We start from the raw sequence: 22634 nt of genomic DNA on the forward strand, positions 1-22634 counted from the left end.
CTCAGGGCTTCCAGTGCCAGAATCCATATTCTTACTCCATTATACTACATTTCCTTTCAGAATAAGCCCAACATAGTGATTTTCTAACTAATACCAAAAAAACAAAAAAGAATAAAAGAATAAACCAAACAATGAACCTAGATCAGGACATCCTCGAAACATTTAATGTCCTTTGATTATTGAGGCAGAGGCTTATTTGGTCTATCTCTTAAGTGGGAGTTAATGATCCTAAAGACTTTAATGTTTCCTTTTTTAAAAAAATCCAAATATGGGCAGGGATCACCCTGCAAATAGAGAAAAAAGCACCTTTCTGCTTATGGGCCACAATGCGAGGTGCACAGCTGGAGCCATGAGACAAAGGACACCAGTGATTTTCATCTTCCGTAGTGTTCATTTTGCACTGCCCTATACTTGTGTTGAGCTGCCATGTCCACCAGGAACTGAGTGCCAGAACTTGTCCCTCCTCTGCTACTCTGCCAGGAAGAAACTGGTTTAAGAAGCCCCTTGGTATAAATTATGCATGCGACCGAACCTGGGAGTAGATGCAGAAAGAAAGGGACCTAAAGAGGCAGTTCCGGCTGGGCGCGGTGGCTCACACCTGTAATCTCAGCACTTCGGGAGGCCAAGGTGGCAGATCACCAGAGGTCGGGAGTTCGAGACCAGCCTGACCAACATGGTGAAACCCCATCTCAACTAAAAATACAAAAATTAGCTGGGTGTAGTGGCACACACCTGTAATCCCAGCTATTCTGGAGACTGAGGCACAAGAATTGTTTGAATCCAGGAGACGGAGGTTGCAGTGAGCCAAGATCATGCCACTGAACTCCAGCCTGGGTGACAGAGAAAGGCTCTGTCTAAAAAACAACCACAACAACAACAACAAAGAGGCAGTTCATCATGGCAGTCGTCACACAGAGGCCCCTGCTGCATGGGCATGTTGATGCTGAGTGGGACTGCTCCATTGCCACAGAGGTGGCACATGCATCCACACATATGTATATTTTTTATTTTATTGCTTAACCACCTGAGAGTAAGTTGCAGACATTGTACCATTTATCCCTTATCAGCACGTATCTCCTAAGTCCAGGAATATTCTCCCTCCTAGCCACATACAATTACCACACTCAAGAAAGCAAACACTGATATAATAGTACTTTCTAATTTCTAATTCATAGTCACATTTCTCTATTTATATTAATAATGATCCTTTATTATAGCTTTTTTTCAACCTAGAATTCAACTCAGGATCATGCATTACATTTAGTGGTCCCACTCGATAGAATCTTTTCATCGAGAAGAGTCCCCCAGTCTTGTTTTTCATGATATTGACATTTTTTAAGAAGACAGGCCAGTTGCTTTGCAGAATTACCTTCAATTTGGATTTTTCTATTTCCTCATAATGAGATTCAGATCAAACCTTTTTGGCAGGAATATCACAGAGGTGACGTTGTGTCTTTCTCGGCCCATCATATCAAGGGTTACAAAATGTCAGTTTCTTCCATTGCAGGTGATGTTAAATTTCATTATTTGGTTAAAGGTGATGTCTGCCCCATTTTTCCATTGTAAAGACACTTTGCCTCTTTTTAATGAATTAGTAGTCTGTGATCATTTGAGACCACATGAAGCCAATTTTTAAACCCAAATATTAATGGCAACTATTGTTTTAAATGTGAAATAAAGACCACTTCCTCTGAAAGAGGCGAAACCAAGCCCTCAGTCACTTGGGTTCCTGTGTTTCCTGCTTCCTAGAGCAGGCCCTGTTGGTGTTGAGAAGAGAAAATGGAGGCAGAGGGTAGGGTATGCTTTATGGAATGCTACCGTCAATCCTGATGCCCTTTGACTTCCATCTGGAAGGTAGCACTTTTTATTTAACCCTGACGAAGGAATGCGATCATTGACTCTGCCTAGCAAAACTACTTTGTGGTCAGAAATCTGTATCCAATAATCTCATCAGCTCTAAAGCTGGGATCTCTCTAGTCAGAGCCTTGGGACTGAGGGTGGAAGGAGTTTGCACCCTCTCCAGTCCTCCTTCCATCTCAGGATTTCATCCATAAGATGAGAATAAAAACAACCACCACTCAGTTCCTCCCAGTTCTTGGCAATTTTCCAAATGAACAGCCACAATTCTAGTCAAGAGTCATGTCATTTTGGCCATGGGAGATATCAGGTCCCTGCTGCTTAGCAGGACTGGAAAAGAGGGACAAACCTGAGAATGAGTAGAATAAACCATCCTAACACCAGGACGGTTTCTCCCTTCTAGCCACAATACAATTACCCGTTCTTCATAGCAGTCTTCACACAGAGGTCCTTTAACCACGTTAGAAGAGAGCCTCCTTCTCCTTCCTGCTGATTCTGGTTTCTCACACAGGCTTTTTCCCCTTTTGTTTTAAAAGATGATGATGCCCCGCCCCACGATGCGGCCCCAGCATTGGATCTTCTACCCCCGATTAAAGGGAAAAAAAGTCCCAAGAGCCAAAATGGCCTGGATAGCCCCAGGACATCAGGCCGCAGCAGCCCCCCATGTCTCCCGCACATGAGAGCGTCCAGGAGGGCACTGCCAGCAGCTCAAGGTAACCATTCCCAGGGTGCACAGATGCCCCCCACTGGCTGGTATGTGGCTCATTTCCAGGGCCGTGTGGCTGCTGTGATGGAAGTTTTCTGAAAGGCACTCCATTGAAAAGGGGTAATTGACACAGTTTCTGATGATGTCAGTGGGATTAATGTTCCCCATGCATATTCCTAAAGGGTCAGTACATGTTTTAAGGGTTTGCTGCACCGACATGCACTGCCACGCTGTTTTGTGCTTTCTTCACTCCTGGCAGCAGCATTTGATGACACAGCTCCCTGCGCTCCTGGGGGAGACACACTACTGGATTTACCAGGCACACTCCAAACTGAGCCATAACCCTTGCCCCCTGAGGCAAGAGAGCCCGATGAGCCTGCCAACAGGAGAGTCCCCAGACAGAAGTCAACTCCAGCCCAGGGCAGAGCCTGTTCACAGAGACGAAAGGACCCTGATTCCTAGGGAAGGGTGAGGCAGGGCAAGGCCATTCCCTCTAGGTTTTAGCCTTACTTAAAGTGCTTATCCTTAAGGAGCTAATAGTCAAGGAGGGGACTAAGATGCTTATACAGAGCAATAATGCAAGGACAGTGCAAGAGCAGCTCCCCTGGGGCTTCCATCTAAAGGTAGCTTATAGAGCAAAAATTGCCTAGAGTCCAAGTTACCCCGGAAAATCCCCGGGAAGGTGCCACACTGGAGACTGACAGACCATTTTCAGGAACGTGTGGTCCAGGCAGCTGTTTCTCCTTCGTTGAAGGCTTGGACTGCTTTCTCAGTTTGAGCAGCAGATGAAGGAGATGACATGTGTTTGGGGGACAGATTGTATAAAGAAAGAGGTACCTCTGTTAACAGCAGAATCACACTCAGGGCTGCGAGAAACTCACACTTTGAGAGGCATATGGGAACAGAGAGCCATCATGGAGGCAACAGATTTCACATCTTTCATTTCATGCTCACTCAGGGACAGAATGCCTCAGTATTTAAATCAGTCTCGCTTACTCTCTCTCTCTCCCCCTGCCCAGCACACCCCCCTCTCATTCTCTCCCCAGAGTGTATGTAATTGAATTCTTTAAGCATAAATTAAATCCACAGATTAATAGTTCCATTCTGTGTTTGCAGCTTCTGTTTCAGGCTGAGATGGTCAAAATTAAATCCCTTCCTTCCCCGCAACACTCTCTCTACCCCTAGAGACACTGTTTTCACCTAGAAACCATTCCAAGGTTGGAACCTCTCTTTCACAAACCACTCCCCTTTATACTTGTGTGGCAGCAATGCTCCTTTAATTCTGATGCAAATGAACCAAACTTAGTGTACTGTTATGTCCCCACCTGGGGCCTTCCTAGGAAGTTGCATGGCCTGGGACACATCACAGCAAATGGATACTCACACCTACTTTAGACATCCTTATAAAGGGAGAATCTGATTAGAATAAAATACCAGTGGCCAGGTGCTGTGGTTCATGCCTATAATACCAGCACTTTGGGAGGCCGAGGTGGGCGGATCACAAGGTCAGGAGTTCGAGACCAGCTTGTGCAACAAGGTGAAACTCTATCTCTACTTTTTAGTAGAGATATTTTGTATTTTTATACAAAAAAAAAAAAAAAATTAGCCAGGCATGGTGGTGCACATCTGTGATTCCAGCTACTCAGGAGGCTGAGGCAGGAGAATCACTTGAACCTAGGAGGCAGAGGTTGCAGTGAGCCGAGATAGCACCATTGCACTCCAGCCTGGGCAACAAAGCAAGACTCTGTCTCAAAAAAAAAAAAAAAAAGAATAGAATGCCCAGACCAGGACTGGGACAAGAGAGCAGCCTGAAGCCTCAAGTGTGTGTGTTGGGTGTGTGCATGTGTGTAAGTGAATGTGTGTGGGATGTGTGCTTATATGCCCATGTAAGTACATGTGTGTGCTTGTGTGCATGCATGTCGTTGTGCACATCTACATAGGCATGGCTGCATATGCATGTAGATATCTATATATTCAGTCTTGTGAATGTATGTGTGTCATATGCTCATGTATGTCACTGTTCATGTGTATGGGGGTGTGTGTGCATGCCCTGTGAGAGTATGAATATGTCAGTGTGTGTTTGTAAGTGTGCATGTGTACGTGTGTGCTCCTTAGCATCCACTCTAGCGGATGGCCTGCTAGTCCAGGTAGCTGGACTCCTGGCCCCTTTGTCTTGGAGATGGGGAAGGTAAGTATGGTATAATATGAATAAATTTGGTCTTTGTCCCTGGTTTCTATTACTAAGCTAAAACTCTTGGAATTTTCTGAATGATAGTAGTATCTTTTGTTATTCATAATGAGCCCCTTTGAAAACACCTGAGTTTATGCTAATGAGGTGACATAGGGTAAGGCCCCTAGGTAGCCTCATGATGGGGCCAGCGACCAGAAGGACCAAGCGATAAGAGGATTAGAGGGTTGGAGTTTCCAGCCACAACCTGCAGGAAAGGGGAGGGGACACTGCAGATCAAGCTCTTTATTAGCTGTTGACCACGGGTTGATAAGCTTCAGTGTTGCTGAGCACGTCTAGGTGGGAGGGCAGCAGGCCCAGGGAGGGTATGGAAGCTCGGCACATCCTCGCCCATCTCTTCATCTGGCTGTTCACATCCTTTCTAATGTCCTTTATAAATAAGCCAGAAAATGTAAGTAAGTGTTTCCCTGAGTTCTGTGAGCTGTCCTACCAAACTGTTGAACCCAAGGAGAGGGAGGATTGTGGGAGGCCCAATTTAGAGCCGGTCAGTCAGAAGTATAGGTCACGATCTGGGACTTGCAATTGGCATCTGAAGTGGGGGGGGGGGGCAATCTTGTGGACTGAGCCCTACCCTGTGGGATCTGACACCATCTCCCGGTAGAGAGTGTCAGAACTGAATTAAATTATAGGACAACCAGTTGGTATCTGCTGGAGAATTGTTTGGTATGGGGGAAACCTCACAATCTAGTCCCAGGAGTGTTCTGGGTTGAGCATTGAGATTCAAGTGGGGAATAAATGACTTCTTTTTTACTTTTACAGTCAGGTTATAAAAAATACCTTCAATCTTTCTAAGTAACTAGGGAGACACAGCATCCTTTTCCTTGACCTGAGCCCCTGGCATCACCAAGCCATCCCAGTATTTCATCTAGAGGTTATGGCTGTGTATGCTGAGTACTGCACAGGACATCTGACGGAGGCGGACAGCAGAGGCAGGAAGCAGGAAGTCCTGTTCCCAGGGGCTCGGCTGCTGCACACGGCTGAAGGAAGGGACTCCCTTTCCTTCACACAGAGTGCCCATGCTTGCTTAGCCCTGCCCGTGAGGTAGCCAGGCTCTCCCGAAGGCATGATGTAGGCGAGTGGCAGCCCCTCCCTGTTCATCCCACCTTGACCCCCAGAAGGCAGAGCCTGAAGAATAGCCCCGCTTTGCTGAGTCCCAGGAACAGGCTCCCACTATACTCTGGCGGGCACCTGAGCCCATGTGCATCTATGGGTATGTGCCCACAGGGGACTAGAGGAACATGGCCGAGGTTCAGTCTGTCTCCCTCACCAACATGGTGTTGACACTGTCCATGCTTGTGCTTATTTTCAAGAAGATTCCAGCGACCCCACCCTGGGACACTTCTTGCTGGGTCCAGATGGAGAAGAAGTCTGCCTGTCCCTCCCAGGGCAGACCCAAACCGAGGCGCTTCCATCGGGTAAAGGTAAGCTCACACACTCCAGGGCAGCCTGGTTTTTTTTTTCAAAGGGGAAGATGTTACCTGCAGCTTCCAAATTTTCCCAGCAGCAGAGACATCATTAAAAACAGATGCAAGTCAGCCAGTTTCTCCCCTTTCACCGACACAGAGGTGCTTCTGTAGCTCAGACACAATGATTCAATGTTTGCACAACAAGTTTACTCTTGCTGGAGCATTTGGAGAGAGAAGTTCCAGTGGAATGGCTTGGAAGAGGTCTAATGTGCCACGCTGATGCCTTGATGAGAATGATAAAGTCCTTTTGGTATTTGCCCAAACTAAACACTGCCTTTTCTCTTCTTTCCAACCACCCTGCAGAGGTGGAGGCGGCTAATTGGGAATCCAATCAGGTATCCTTGTTATGAGCATTGGTTCATCCCTGTGAATCATCTGGCTCCTGACAGATAGCAAGGCAGTTTCCAAAAACCCTTCTGGCATGTTCACTTTTTAGAAAAGAGATGCTGCCTCTGGGCAATAGCCATTTTGCAAAGGAAAAAAGAAATGAAGTCAGAGGGTGATGAGCATCAACCACCCAGAAACCACTGTGATGTGTATGCATGAGTCTGCAGCCAGCAGGCCCCTTGATGTGGGAGATTAAAAGCTGCACTCATTTGGGGGGTTATGTCATGACTGGCTCAATAAAAAGAGCACGGATTCAGAGCTAGGAGATTTGAGGAGTTCTGGCCTCGCCTCTAAGTTGCCAGATGACATTGAGTCAGTCCCTCATCCTCCCTGTATCCAAGGTTCCTCCACCAAAATGAGAGGATTCATTCCTCCTCTGAGAAATTCCTTGACCATTGCTGCATTTTATATCTGTGTCCGCCGCTATTGAAGCAGCCACCTAGTATATGGATTTCCAGAAAGTAGAATGTATTTGATTCCAAATTCAGCATCAAAGAACTTCCATCAGCAGTTGGTTTATACCAGGATATGAGTACAAAAATATCTTGGTTCTGAATTGGTAGAAGCAGGAGTTAGACAGGTGGAGGCCGCTGTCAGCATGACACAGCTGGTGCAGCAGCTGGAAAGCAAATATGATTCTGTTCACCTGCTGCACATTTGTCCGCTCTGTTCCAGGAGAAATAGTTCCCCCTTTTGGCACAGCGAAAGCTAGAAGCAGAAAAGGAAATATTTAGGCTGTAAGTTTATTGTCACCATTGTCAATATGATGCTTCAGTCATTTCAGTATTCTTGGCACCTAGCATAGTCCCTGACATATACATAGAAGGATCACAATAAATGTTTACTGAAATTTTTTGAAAAATATTTCAATAATTTCCATGACATGGAGAAAGAGAAAGATGAAACTTATGCTGATAAATGAAGACTTGCCAGTCCCACAGATGGTATATTTAATCCTACTTGCCTCTCAAACCTAAAGGCATTCACTGCATGCTTATTGAATGAATGAATGAATGAATGAATGAATGAATGAATGAATGAATGAATCAGTTAGCCACTGACCTTTCTCAAGCCTTTCCTCCATGGGCAGTTGGTTGACCTTCAGTCTTGATGGTAACAGGATGTTGCCCAAGAAGGTGGTGAAAGATCTTAAACCCACATCTTCCTTATAAGGGTCTGACTTTTTCTAAGAGTATGTATTAATGAGCAAAGATTTTTTTGGTTTGGGCTTTCTTTTTTTTTTTTGGTTTGGTTTGGTTTGGGAGACAGTATACTGAAAAAACTTTCTCCTCTCACAAAATATTAGGTTGGTGCAAAAGTAATCACGGTTTTGCCATTACTTTTAATTGCAAAAACCTCAATTACTTTTGTACCAACCTATAATTGCTCCAACCACACCAAACTCTGTGCAGATCAGTTTGTTCAAAACCATCTTAATCACTGTCTCCACCCTCCCCTCCAGCCTCATCTTCTACTATATTCCAGCCCACCCCTTGCTCATCTCTTTGATGGCCTAAAAATTCAGTCTTCATTCTTTTCTCTCCAAACTTTTGCTCAAGTTGCCCCCAAATATTTAGAATAGCTTTAAGTTCATCTTTTCTGGAACATTTTCCTTAATAAATCCACCTCATTGCACACAACTGCCTAGATGTAGCCTCAGCCCCATTCCTCTCTCTCTGTCTCAATCCTGCTTTTGTGATTATTGTATTTATCTGCATCTGTTTTCTGTTTAGCTCCCAATATATGAGTCCTAGAGAACGTCTCATCTCCATCATATGTCCAAGAAAAGCTTGTTGATTGACTGAATACCCCAGGTGCCACAAAGGAAAGTTCTTTAGGGATCATAGTTGTTGTTGGTCTTTTTTTTTTTTTTTTTTAATTAAAAAAAAAAAACTCTTGAGTAAAGGAAGGAATATGATCTGTCTGATCTTTCTGAGACTTCCAGGCTCTGTCAACAACTATTTGGAAATAAATTCTTAGGCAATTAGATCATGATATCTTGCTTTCAGACAGCATAGGGAAATGAATATAAACCTTCAGAAGGAAAAAAAAAAAAAAAGATATGAAGACTAGAGCTGGAATTTGACCCTTTTGGTCATGTTGGGATATTGCAACATTTAGAAAATTGAAAGTCTTAAGAAAGGAAAAGTTAACTTGGAAGGATACAAGTCAAACCACTGGATATGCCCTCCGAATTGCTTATCCTTGATTCAAATCCTTCATGTACTTCCCTAGTCACAGTGCCAGCAATAGAAGTTTTCTCTCAGAAGTTCTTTTATTCAGAAGTTTTTTTTACAAAGAAGTTCAAGGATGTTTATGCCAGTGATTCAGGTTGGACATCAAGTCCCACGTAAATTTAAATTCCTGGTCTCTTTCAGAGTTTCTGTTTAGTATTTGTTCTTGTTCTAAATGGATTTTTACCCTCAGAAAATGTTTTTTGGGTGTTTTTTGTCTTTTTAGACAGGGTCTTGCTCTGTCACACAGGCTACAGTACAGTGGTGCAATCATGGCTCACTGCAGTCTCAAACTCCTGGGTTCAAGCTATCCTCCCACCTCAGCCTCCAAATAGCTGGGGCTACAGGCACGAGCCACCATGCCCGACTTTTTCTTTGTTGAGACGGGGTCTCCCTATGTTGCCCAGGCTGGTCTCAAACTCCTAGACTCAAGCAATCCTCCCACCTAGGTCTCTCAAAGTGCTGGGATACAGGCATGAGCCACTGCACCCAGCCTTTCTTGATTGTTGTTGTTGTCATTTGTCATTTAATTAGCATCCTTCCCCCTTGCAACTCTTTCATAGTATGGTGGTTTTAAAATACATCCGCAAATTCTTTGACACTTTCCCCTTCAAAAGGGAAAAACTAACTCTTCTCCCCTTGAGTGTGAGTGGGATATGATGGCTCACTTCTAAGTAAAGATAGACTATGGCAGAATTCATGGTATGTGACTTCTGAGACTGGGGTCATAAAAGGCACCAAGGCTTCCTCCTTGCTCGCTCTGTCTTGGATTACTCACTCTGGGGAAAGCCAACCACCATGTCTGTGATGAGGCCATTCAAGCAGCCTATGGCAAGCAGTCCACGTGGCAAGGAACAGAAGCCCCCTGCCAACAGCCAGAATGAACTTCCCAGGCTTGTGAGGGAGGTGCCTTGAGAGGAGATTCTCCAGCCCCAGTCAAGTCTTCAGATGACTGCATCCCTGGCTGACATTGTGTCTGTCACCTAATGAAAGGCTGCCCCAGAACCACACACCTAAGCCACTCCAAGATTCCCACAGAAACTGAGACATAACAAAGGTTTATTGTTTTAGGTTTCAGGATCATTTGTTTTGCAGTAATAGGTAACTAGTATTCTAGATAACTAGTATTCTTGGTGTCATTTTGTGATGGTCTGTGATTTGGTTGACAGAAAGGTGAGTCTAAGAATATCCCAGCTGGTCTCAAAACACTGATCATTTAGGGGTAAAACACAGGCTAAGTGATTGACTTTCTCTGTTCTCCCCATTTTTCCTTTGTGATAAGTTGGTTGTGGGACCCCATGAGTAAAAGAATCCTTCCATGTTGGTTGGGTACTGTTTAAATTATGATTTTCCTTAAGTAGCCCATCTCTTAGTAGCTGTTACCTTATTGATGATGCCGAGAGATGTAAGGGATGAGAATTAATTTTGATAAAGGCATATAAGGAAGAAAAAAAACCTCTGGTTTTATTCCCACCTGTACTGCCCAGGATTTCTGTGATCACAGGCAAATAACTTCATTGCCTTGGACCTCAGCTTCCTCATATGGAAAAAGAGGAGTTGGTATCAGATTCAGTCCTCACAGCACATGTCCCATCAAACTCCAATTCCTCAGAAGGTTAACAGGCATTGTGTAAAAAAGGAAAGGTTCTAGGGCCAGATACATTTGGAAACCAGTGGACCAAAGTTAAGCAGATCCCTTACCGCAGGACTTCCTAGAGCCTCCAATACGCTGATGTGCACCATGGTTCTTCAGGATGGGGATATGCACTGTTTCCCAAATTTATTTGATCACTGAATGCCTTTGTTTTTGGTAAAGCATCATGTGGATCTAAAAAGTTTTTGGCAAACTTTGGAAAATGCTAAACTGATAATTTCTAAGGTTCTTCTAACATGGCATGTTTCTAAATATGCCCCTTTCCCCAAGGAGACTCTCTCAGTGGAGCAGTTCTTTTGTCTAAATCCTGAAACAGGATTTCAGCCATTCAATCATTTGTGACTATTATTGTTTTCATTCTCTAAACATCAATTCTGAATCATAGGGTCCACAATCCATCCATCTCTGGATAGGAAGAAATACAGGAAGATAGGAGCCCCACGTGGTTATAGTGTTTTTCATAACACTTTTCAGTGTTTTTCATAACCCTCATGAGAAATAATGTTGGCAGATGTTACCAGTACTAGTGATCTCAGGTCAAATGTTTGAATAAGGGAAAATGTGGCTAGATATGGTCTCTGGGCACCCAGCGTTTCCTTCCAGTGGGCCTTCCTGTACCACAGAGGCTAGAAGGCTAAAAACTACATTTCCCAGATAACCTCTGCAGCTAGGGGGCTGGATGCAAATTGTGTTCTGCCAATTAGATGTGCTTGCATGAGATTTGGAGGGCAGAAGTGAGGCAGAAGCATCAAAGCTCTGGACACTGAACTCATGAAGACTGAGCATAAGAGGCAGTTACTCTATAGTAACTCTGTTTCTTCTTTAAAATATCCAGGCAGTTTCTGTTCTGGGCTGAACCCAGACTAAAAAGCTCTCCTTACAAAAATTACAGGAGATTACCATCAGGCTTGGCATGGGGCTAAGTTAGGTCTATCACATGTACCACAGTGTTGAGTGGGTGTAGAAGGGCAGGCTGTGATAGCTGTGCTTGTCCCAGCCTTCAGAAGGAAGCAGGGTTCTTTCCCTCACTGTAGTGATACCAGCAAAGCCTCACAGCCTACTCTGGAAGGTGTCCTGATAGCCACCAGTAGAGAGCTGCTAAAACACAGTAGGGACTCTCCTTCATTTCCTTTGACAAAAACCTCTTGTGATTCCTAGAAACACGAAGACTTCCCTACCTCACAGGTAGCTGAAAAGGTGGCATTATCACCACTTTATGGCTTCCAAAGAAGAAATATGTCAAGAATAATAGCTTGCAGCCAGTTACGGTGGCTCATGCCTGTAATCCACTTTGGGAGGCTGAGGAGGATGGATCACCTGAGGTCAGGAGTTTTGAGACCAGCCTAGTCAACATGGTGAAACCCTGACTCTACTAAAAATACAAAAATTAGCTGGGCATGATGGCAGGTGCCTGTAATCCCAGCTACTCAGGAGGCTGAGGCAGGAGAATTGAACCTGGGAGGCAGAAATTGCAGTGAGCTGAGATGGTGCCATTGCACTCCAGCCTGGGTAACAGAGTGAGACTCTGTCTCAGGAAAAAAAAAAAAAAAAAAAGGAAAAAAATAAAAAATAGCTTGCTTTGAATCCATTAGCTATTCATTTTTTTGAAGAAAAAATCAATATAAAGTACTGAAGAATACATAATTTCTTTTTTTTTAAGATGATGGTACTTATGTCACTTTTTACAGAAGCTGTGAAGCTATGAATTCTACCTCCCTTGCATTTGTTCTGTTTCAGGGAACCCTAGAGTCAGGAGGGAACTTAGGCATCACCTTCATCAGTATTTAAGCAAAGGAATCATTTAATCAGACTTTCTGAGAATACTAGTAAATAAAACAGATAAAAGCAGAACTACCTGGTTGAAGTGGAGATGGTCTAATTATGTCCCTCCCAACTTCTCTGCAGCCCAACTAACTCTTCCCCTCCTAAGATGGTTCTAGGAGTGGGGGTGGGGGGCTATGCAGGGCCACTAGAGCTATGCGACAATTAGAAAACCTGCTGGGCCAGGCACGGTGGCTCATGCCTATAATCCCAGCACTTTGGGGGGCTGAGGCAGGAGGATCATGTGAGCCCAGGAGTTCAACACTAACCTGAGTGATATCGTTTAGCTGTGTCCCCACCCACAGTTCATCTTGAATTGTAACTCCCACAATTCCCATGTGTCATGGGAGGAACCCATGGGAGTGGGATTGAATTATGGGAGTGGGTCTTTCCTGTGCTGTTCTCCTGATAGTGAATGAGTCTCACGAGATCTGATGGTTTAAAATGGGGAGTTTTCCTGCACAAGCTCTCTTTGCCTGTCGCCGTCCATGTAAGATGTGACTTGCTTCTCCTTGCCTTCTGCCATGATTGTGAGGTCTTCCCAGCCACATGAAACTGTGAGTCCAATTAAACCTCTTTCTTTTTTGTAAATTGCCTAGTTTGGGGTATATCTTTGTCAACAGCATGAAAACGGACTAATACACTGAGCAACATAGTGAGATCCCGTCTCTGCAAAAAATTTTAAAAATTAGCTGGGCCTGGTGTGCACACCTGTGGTCCCAGCTACTCCAGGGGCTGAGGTGGGAGGATTGCTTGAGCCTGGGAGGTCAAGGCTACAGTAAGCCATGGCTGCACCGCTGCACACCAGCCTAGGCAATAGAGTGAGACCTTGTCTCAAAAAGAGAAAAGAAAACCTCTGATTTTATGGATAAGGAAACTGATGCCCAAAGAGGTATGATTTGCTCAAAGCCACACAGCTTTTATATGGCAAATCCAAGGCTCAAGCCCAGATCTTCCTTCATCCAGTGAGGCCAGAGCTTTTCCCATTGCATCACACAGACTCTAGTCCCTTTTATCCAGGTATTTAAGCTTCAAGGACCAGTTGAAGTTCCCTCTCTACTGTGATGCCTTACCTGACCACCTCAGCCACAACTATTGCTATTTCCTTACATTCCACTCATTCCTACCACCTGGGCCTCTTACCAAGCACTCCCTCACATCTTTTATCCTTTTTACTATTTTTCTTATTTCCCCTCCTAGATTGAAAATTCCTGTGAGTAGATCCCCCTCATCTACCTCTGAATATCCCAGAGAACACACCTTGTATTCCCAGAGTATTTCTCATAATATTGACTGAATATTATGAATATTGACTGAATAATATTTACAAAAGGAATAGTGGAAGAATGTGTTCAGCTAAATTCTAATAATAGAACCCCCCACCTTGGATTTTAGCTGAACACATGGCTGCCCACAGAGAGATTACGCTTCCCAGACTCACTTGCAGCTAGGTATGGCCACGTGACCAAGGTTTGACCAATGGGAAGTGAATGGAAGTAATACATGCACATCCAGGTCATTTCCTTAAAAGGAAACTGTTTGCCCTTCCCCTTCTCCTTCTCCTTGGACTTGGTTGTGGTAATAGCTTCAACCATGTAGAAGAGAACAATTCTGTATGGGATGATGGAGTACTAAGATATTAGGAACCAGGGTGTTCAGGTAACTTTATGGAGCAGAGCCACCCGGATCGGCCTGTCTGCCTACCTCTGGACGTGGAATAAATGTTTATCTTTTTGGGTCTCTTGTCTTACAGCAGCTTACCTTGTGCCTTAACAGAATGCAACTATAATATCTGCCAACAGACTTCACATTGCTTTCTGAAAATCAAATCAGATCACACTTGCTCTCCATCTTATAAAGTATTAAGTAAAATTCCAATACGAAATATCATTGAACCTCAAAGAAGGCCCATTACGAGTGTGTTTGATTCATTTGATACAATGTACCGAACGCCTCCCATATGCAAGGGACATGGAAGGATGTTAATATTGAGAGCAAACACCCTCAGGCACCTTGCTGTGCATGTCATCTTGTTCCCATATCCCAGTGATCCTAAGAAGTGAGTATTTTCATTCACATATCATAGGTAAAGAGATTGAAACACAGGGAGCTCACTTACCTGGTTAAGGGCAGAGCTGGGCTTCATTCCCAGGCCTGTCTGTCCTCACTCCACACACCAAGGCTACACCCCAGGCACTGCAGTCACTGCCCTCAAGGACCTCACAGTCCACATGGAGAACAGATTCACAAGCCAATAACTGTACCATAAGGCAGAATGAAATGAGTGCCATCACAGAGGCCTAAGAGCACAATCCAGGGGTATTCCAGGAAGGGCCCATTAATTGCAGCCTAGGAAGGTGGGAAGGGCTTTTTACAGAGGAAGCTCCATTTGCACTGACCTTTGAGAAACGAGAAGTAGATAGACAGAGAAGGGGAGGGCCAGCCAGCCGAGACATTAGCATGAACAAGGACAAAGAGGAACGTAGAGAACACATGGATAATGAGGAGCAGCACGGTGTGAGTGGACTGTGGTGGGGGTTTCATGCGGGGGTGAGGAGAAGCTGGGCCTGGAAGGCAGACCAGGGCCAGACCAGGGAAAGCCTTGTGTGCCAGGAGAGAGCTGAAATGCTGCTGTTTAGGCAACAAGGAATCAGATGTTTGAGGAGGGATGTCATGCAACCCAACGCGTGAGCTAGCATGAAGGAACAGACAAGAGAAAAAGCAGAGGGCTCAGGCTACTGCAAAATCAGCCAGACAGCACTGGGTGAGGGCCTGAGTGGAAGGCAGTGAGCAGCCATGCCTAAAAGGCATGCTCCCCGGGGCCGCTGACTGCACAAGAGCATCTCAACCAGCACTCTGAGATCTGGGCCACCCATGACAAGCCTGTTTGTAGATCCTCTTTATAAAATTGGCTACAGGGCTCATCTCCAATCTTCTACTCCAATTCGCTTTTTTTTTTTTTTTTTTTTTTTTTTTTGAGACTGAGTTTCATTCTTGTTGCCCAGGCTGGAGTGCGGTGGTGTGATCTCGGCTCACTGCATCCTCTGCTTCCCGGGTTCAAGCGATTCTCCTGCCTCAGCCTCCCAAGTAGCTGGGATACCACCACGCCCGGCTAAATTTGTTGTATTTTTAGTAAAGATGGGGTTTCACTGTGTTGGTCAGGCTGGTCTCAAACTCCTGACCTCAAGTGATCCACCTGCCTCGGCCTCCCAAAGTGCTGGGATTACAGGTGTAAGCCACCGCGCCTAGCCTAAATTATCTTTATTCTGTTTTTACTTTCAGTTAAGAAGGTTATTTGGAAAGGGAGACATGTGTGTCTCCTGTATTATAATTAAGCTAAAACAACAACTAAGGCCTGGAGCCCACATTGGCCCCACAGCAGCACCCACAGGGCCACCGCTCTGGCAGCCTCCCTCAAGCCAAGTCAAAGTCCCACCAGCACACAGAAAAAAATAGATCCCCATGCCGTATGCCTCTCAGCTTGTCAGCAATGCAGTGTGGCTGTTTTCTGGCTCCTGGGCTGTAGGGGAAATGGTTGAGCTTCCTAGCAGGCAGCTGTGGTAAATAATGAGTTCTAAGGAAAATCCTGATACCAAACTTCTTGGGAGCTACGAGGCAAAGGGCAGGGCGGTGGCGGTGACAGACAGTGTTTGTGTAACCCTCCTCCACCCTCTCACCTGACACACACAGAGTTTTCTCTTTCATGACTGTTTTTTAGCCTCTTTTTCCCTTTCAACCACCGACCACTCAATTCTTTGAGGGAAAATTAACATTCATTATGCAATTTATCTCTCTCCTTTTAATCCAGAGTGTCTGTCTCCAAGGTCCCTACTCAATAATTAATGTTTGTTCTCATTTCCCATTCTCCAGAGCATCTATTCTTGAACCGTAGGGTCAACAATTAACACTAATTACGGCTTTTCCTCTCTCCAGTGTTGGTGCTCAGAATCCCAGGCCGCCTGCTCAGCCTCAGCCATCCACGCGCACGTGACGGTGTGTGTGCCCTGAGAGGCAGGAGCACCGAGAGGCAGGCTTTGCCAAGCCCCACCGCAGTTTAGCAAATCAATAAGACCCAAACATTCTTTCTTGGCATCCTCTCTAGTCTATTTGTTATCAGTAATGAGACAATGAAGCAAAAAAATAAATAAATAGAATTATTTGGAGATGAGTTTGGTAGACTAAAAGATCTCTAAGTCTTTTCTGTTTGAATTTTCTAGGATTCCTTTTTTTCTTCTCTATTGCTCTCTCCCTGATATCTCACATCTCCCTCTCCCTTCTCTCTCTCTCTGCTTCTCTCTCCCTCATATCTCACATCTCCCTCTCCCTTCTCTCTCTCTCTGCTTCTCTCTCCCTCTCATACAAACACACCAAATTTCCCTTTAAAAACCTTTCTTCCCGCTGGGCACGGTGACTCACGCCTGTTATCCCAGAACTTTGGGAGGCAGAAGCAGGTGGATCAGCTGAGGTCAGGAGTTCGAGACCAGCCTGGCCAACATGGTGAAACCCTGTTTCTACTAAAAATACAAAACAATTAGCTGGGTGTGGTGGCAGGCGCCTGTAGTCCCAGCTACTTGGGAGGCTGAGGCAGGAGAATTGCTTGAACCTGGGAGGTGGAGGCTGCAGCCAGCCGAGATTGTGCCATTGACATCAGCCTGCTGACAGAGCGAAACTCCGTCTCAAAAAAAAAAAAACCCCTTCATATAGGACCCACTCAATTGACCTCTTTGCTATTACCTCTCCCTTAACTTTCACAAGTCTGTCATTCTAATTCTCATCAATCATTAAGACAGCATTGTTTTAAGTAATTTTCATTTTGACTGACAAGGACAGCTAAGAGAATAATTCTCACCCCAGGTGACTAGCAGATCGCCGAAAAAAAAAAATTCATCAGGGGCTGTGAAAAAGCCTGTCTGTCTTTTGGCTAGAATCAGACGGACTAGAATCCCTCCTGGCTCCCCTGGTCCAACACTCTGTTTGTGCTACAACCGGAGAGGGGGGCTTTTTGTGCTTGTCTGTCATCCCCCATGGCTGCACACACTGAGACACAGCTGCTGTTCAAATCTGGGCATCTTGCAGCATGTGTCAAACGTTAACTGTTTCATGATCTTGTTTTGTCAAAAGTTCTCCTTACAGAATTTTATCATCATGGACCCTACAGAATTTTACCTTTAAACATCTTGGATAAAAACCTTATTTTCCTCAATGCTTTTTTAATCCTAGATCAACCTTCTCTCCAGAATATCATCTGTGGATTTTCAAAAACATCCAATTCAAGGCCGGTGTGGTGGCTCACGCCTATAATCCCAGCACTTTGGGAGGCTGAGGTGGGCAGATCACTTGAGGTCAGCAGTCGAGACCACCTTGGCCAACATGACGAAACCCCACCTCTACTAAAAATCCACAAAATTAGCCAGACGTGGTGGCACATGCCCGTAATCCCAGCTAGTCAGGTGGCTGAGGCAGGAGAATTGCTTGAACCCGGTAGGCAGAGGTTGCGGTGAGCCCAGATGGTGCCACTGCCCTCCAGCCTGGGCAGCGGAAAGAGACTCCAGCTCAAAAAGTAAAAACAACAGCAAAAAAAAACAAAAACAAAAAATCCAATTCATTGCAAAGCTTAAACATCGAGGCAACCACTTCATGTTTTCCCCTGTCTTCGGATAAGGGAATAAATTTTTACAAGACTTTTTCCCTCTCTCAGATAAAATATCTTATTGTTTTTCAGCCTATGAATCTGTCAATTCAAATATCAGCTATAAAGAGGACGGGCCTAGTAGTCAGCATTTCCTAAAAGGTAAGCTTTTCCCCTAAAAAGTTACCTCTACTTCTCTAGGTAATTTGACTCATGATCATATTATTTCATATATAGACCTCCAGAAACCCACAATTTCTCCCCAAATACACCAATAAGTAGCAGAGAGGATTTACTTCTTGGAAAGCCTGAGAAATGTGTTGTTCTCATGAGTTACTCATGGGCAGCCCCGTGGTCTGAGTATAGATATTAGTGAGGAAGAGACATCGGATGGAACCAAGTGCTTATGCTTAGCTGGCCTGGGGAAGGATAATTTGCAGGGATGTCCTGTGGGTCCTGAAGGTAATCCACTGCACAGTTCCCTAAATAATGAGGTAGACATTGTCCCCTGGAGTTGTGCATCCCTCACCCTGCACACACCACAAGCTAGGAGCCGATCTGGGAAAGACTCAGGCTTGTATTTTCAATAGATGACTGAGGCCAGGTCTGCCTCTCCTCAGATTCCTTTTCTATTTCATTTCCCCCATGGAGAGATCTGCAAACACTGGGAGTATAGGTTGACTTTGTAGCTCATCCTCCACCCACAGATATGGCTGCTGCTGCTTCAGACCAAGGAAAGGATGATGACCTGGAGACTTTCTCTCCTAAAAATAGTCTTTGATTAACAGAGAAATGTGTGTGGTCTTCCTGGCTGCTTTTTTTTTTTTTTTTTTCCGAGATGCAGTTTCGCTTTTGTCAGTCTTGGCTCACTGCAACCTCTGCCTCCCAGGTTCAAGCAATTCTCCTGCCTCAGCCTCCCGAGTAGCTGGGATTACAGCCGCCTGCCACCACGCCTGCCCAATTTTTGTATTTTTAGTAGAGACGGGGCTTAACCATGTTGGCCAGGCTGGTCTCGAACTCCTGACCTCGTGATCTGCCCGCCTCAGCCTCCCAAAGTACTGGGATTACAGGCGTGAGCCACCACTCCCAGCCTCCTGGCTGCTTCTTTTGGGGCTGAGCAGCAATGAATCCTGCATGAAGAAGCTGCTGAAGGAACAGGCAGGAGGCAGTGCCACAGATCAAGGGCTATAGGCAAATCAGGATGGAAAGATTGTTTGTGCCAGAGATTGCAAAACTAAGAGAAAAGGCACAATCATATCCTTGCCAATCTCAAAATCTGTAAACAGAGAAATACCTGGGAGTCTGGCCCTCTGCACTCCCCCCTGCCATCTTCCTTGGGCAGACATCCTGACGAAAGTAGAAAGAGTTTCCATGCCGTTTTTGCTCAGTCTCATGCATTGGTTAGAACTGGGCCAGAACAGCTCTTAAATAGGAGCCCTCAGTAAAAATGATGATGTTGGTGGTGGTGGTGGTGACAGCTACTGTTGTTATATATCCCTGATACGCCAAACATCATGCTGAGTGCTTTGCATTCATTATTTCATTTCACCCCCACAGCAATGATAGCAGATAAATCCTATTATTATCTTCATTTTTCATCTAGGACAATGTGGCTCAGAGAGGTTAAGTGATTTGCCCAAGGTCACACAAAGTAGTGAAGTTAGGATTTGAAACCAAGGAACCTGTATATTTATGACTAAGCATGGTTCATAGTGGCATCAGTCTAAAGAGGGGCAATTCCATCCGACAATATATGAGGGTTTAGGAAGTCCTTGACTTAGTAATGACCCATGCAAACAAATGGCTTCTGTCCAACCTCCATTTCCCCCTCCAATTCCCCCTACTCAGCATCAGACACCCTTTTGTGGGTAACACTAAAAAGGATTTGCAACTTTCAGAGATATCATAGGGAGAAGAGGAGAAGCTGGAAAAAAAAAAAAGTAACAGTTTGGGAGAATCAAAGTCCTGAAACAAATTTTCAAGCAAGATAAGCCTGATTACAGGCTAGCTCTGCAAACCAAAATATTCTTTCTAATAGCACCTAAAATGTTACCATTTCCCTTCATTCTACCATTAAAATCTCACGGATAAAAGACTTACCTTGGTTTAAGAAGTATCCTCTTAAGATTCTGAAACTTCAGAGAGGTGAATAGTCTGTCACACTTTAGTAAAAGTATATTTAATCAGATAGTTGCTCTCTTGCAGCCTAGCTAGGAACAGCTGCTCTGAGGGACTAAAAATTCTGATGGGGTGGAAACAAAGGTGAGTAATTTGGAAGTACATAGAGCTTTAAGGGTTGAAACATGCCTGGCCCATGGAGTGCCCCAGGGGGCTCGGATGAACAGCAGAACATCGGCTGCATGGAGGAGGGGACACTAGAAGGAGAAAAGTACAGAAGGGGCCATGGCAGCACACCAAAGGCTAACTTAGCCTTTTACAGGGGGCCTCGCAGCAAGCTCTAGATCCACGAAAAGGAGAGAATGTTTTGATCCTTCTCGCCTCTATTCCTAGTAACTAAAAGACCTTGGACTAATGCAAATCTCCTTCCTGTTTCCAAGCTTTAGAACATACTGTTCCCTCTGCCTGGAGCACAGTTCCTCATCTCCTCCTATCCAACATTTTTTAATTGCGGAAAAATACACATAACTTAAAATTTGTCATCTGAACCATTTTTACTGTACAGTCCAGTGGTGTTAAGTACATTCACATTATTGTGCAACCAGTCTCCAGAACTCTTTTCATCTTGAAAACTGAAACTTTATACCCATTAAACAACTCCCTCTTCTCCCTCCCCTAGCCCCTGGCAACCACCATTCTACTTTCTGTTATCCCCGACTTTTACCCCTTGTCCTAGTTAACTCCTGCTAATCCTTCACTTCCCGATTTAATTATCAAACTGACCTCCCCATGAAGGGTTTTCTGCTTTCCCCTCGCCCTCCTGCCCTCCCTGCCGATGGGGTGACACCCACCCTCCACATGTGCACAATGAACCATGCTTACCCAGTTACAGTCACAGCTGCTCACTCACCGCATTGGCCACTGACTAGACTTTTCTCTCCTTGAGACTGCAAGCTCTCTTCTCTTCTCTTCTCTGCTCTTCTCTTGTCTTCTCTTCTCTTGTCTTCTCTTCTCTTGTCTTCTCTTCTCTTCTTTTGACAGGGTCTCCCTCTGTTGCACAGACTGGAGTGCAGTGGCTGGATCTCAGCTCACTGCAGCCTTGACTTCCTGGACTCACGCGATCCTCCCATCTCAGCCTCCTGAGTAGCTGGGACTATAGGTGCTTGCCATCATGCCTGTCTTTTTTGTTTGTTTGTTTGTTTGTTTGTTTGTTTGTTTGGTAGAGATGGGGTCTCACCATGTTGCCCAGACTGGTCTCCAACTTCTGGGCTCAAGCCATCTTCCCACCTCGGCATCTCAAAGTGTTGGGATTACAGGCATGAGGCACCACACTCAGTCACTAGACTGCAATCTTTTTAAGGGCAGGGGCCCACCAGCAACGCTATTACCTGGTAATATGCTGCTAACACACACCTACTGTCAGTGCAGCATAAGCATTTAATGATTGAAAGGTTTAGCTACAATATGGGTGAAACAGCCTTTTTTTTTTCAGGTTGACTTGGAAACTTAATCACTATGCAAAACAGTCTCCGCAGGAAAATGCATTCCACATATAGGCATAGGGTGCCTCTTTCACAACTTAGAACCTTATTTGTTCCCTTGATTTGCCCACTGACCTTAACAAAAACATTTTTACATCACTTTGTGCTTAATATTCCCCATTTGTTGCTAAGGGAATAGATATAATACTACTTTGAAAATATCTGGGCCAGGCGCAGTGGCTCACACCTGTCTGTAATCCCAGCTATTCAGGAGGCTGAGGCAGGAGAATTGCTTCTCCTGCCAGAGGCAGGGTTGTGGAGGCAGAGGTTGCAGTGAACTGAGATCACATCATTGCACTCCAGCCTGGGCAACAAGAGCAAAACTCCATCTCAAAAAACAAATAAATAAATAAATAAAATACCTGATATCCCCCTGGAACTGAGTTCAAAGACCAATTTAAAACATCTATTCATTGGAACACCTATAGAGCTTTCATAAGTTTTTTTTTCTTTTTTTTTTTTGAGACAGAGTCTCACTCTATTGCCCAGGCTGGAGTGCATGGCACAATCTTGGCTCACTGCAACCTCCATCTACCAGGTTCAAGTGATTCTCATGCCTCAGCCTCTCTAGTAGGTGGGATTACAGGCGCATGCCACCATAACCAGCTAATTTTTGTAATTTTAGTAGAGATAGGGTTTCACCATGTTGGCCAGGCTGGTCTCGAACTCCTGACCTCAGGTGATCCACCTGCCTAAGCCTCCTAAAGTGCTGGGATTACAGGCATGAGCCTAGAGTTTTCACAATTTTTTGTTTTCTTTCTGATCATTTCGTTTTAATTAATATTTTCAGGTAAAAGTGATAGGATTCTAAAAGGATTGTGTAGATGGTAGACTTCTTTGGGTATTTGTGGACATGAAGGTTGATTTCAGCTACTTGAAATGACCTCAAATATCAGGGAACTGGCATGGTGTGGTGGTTCATGACTGTAATCTCAACACTTTGGGAGGCCAAGGTGGGAGGATTACTTGAGGC

The 22634-nt window shown here is 44.8% G+C and overlaps 1 protein-coding gene and 1 long non-coding RNA gene across 8 annotated transcripts in view; one reads left to right on the top strand and one right to left on the bottom strand.

Moving 5' to 3' along the window:
• The window catches only part of KIAA2012 (KIAA2012 ortholog), a 140245-nt gene that overhangs the window by 41826 nt on the left and 75785 nt on the right, over window positions 1-22634 (top strand). For 5 of the 7 annotated variants that reach the window (XM_005573956.5, XM_045367476.3, XM_015432553.4 and 2 more), the window contains 3 exons: window positions 2394-2570; window positions 6122-6232; window positions 18096-18164. In XM_005573956.5, coding sequence (XP_005574013.3) covers window positions 2394-2570; window positions 6122-6232; window positions 18096-18164 — 357 coding nt within the window. The remainder of the gene's footprint in view (window positions 1-2393; window positions 2571-6121; window positions 6233-18095; window positions 18165-22634) is intronic. The other 2 variants (XM_045367474.3, XM_074009759.1) reach the window with 1 other exon arrangement.
• LOC135966603 (uncharacterized) lies at window positions 1189-20538 on the bottom strand. Its single transcript, XR_010580033.2, has 2 exons — window positions 20103-20538; window positions 1189-7372 (listed from the first exon to the last, which is right to left on the bottom strand). It is a non-coding gene; the product is annotated as an uncharacterized lncRNA (long non-coding RNA).

This window comes from Macaca fascicularis, chromosome 12, assembly GCF_037993035.2.
Source record: "Macaca fascicularis isolate 582-1 chromosome 12, T2T-MFA8v1.1".
Lineage (NCBI taxonomy): Eukaryota > Metazoa > Chordata > Mammalia > Primates > Cercopithecidae > Macaca > Macaca fascicularis.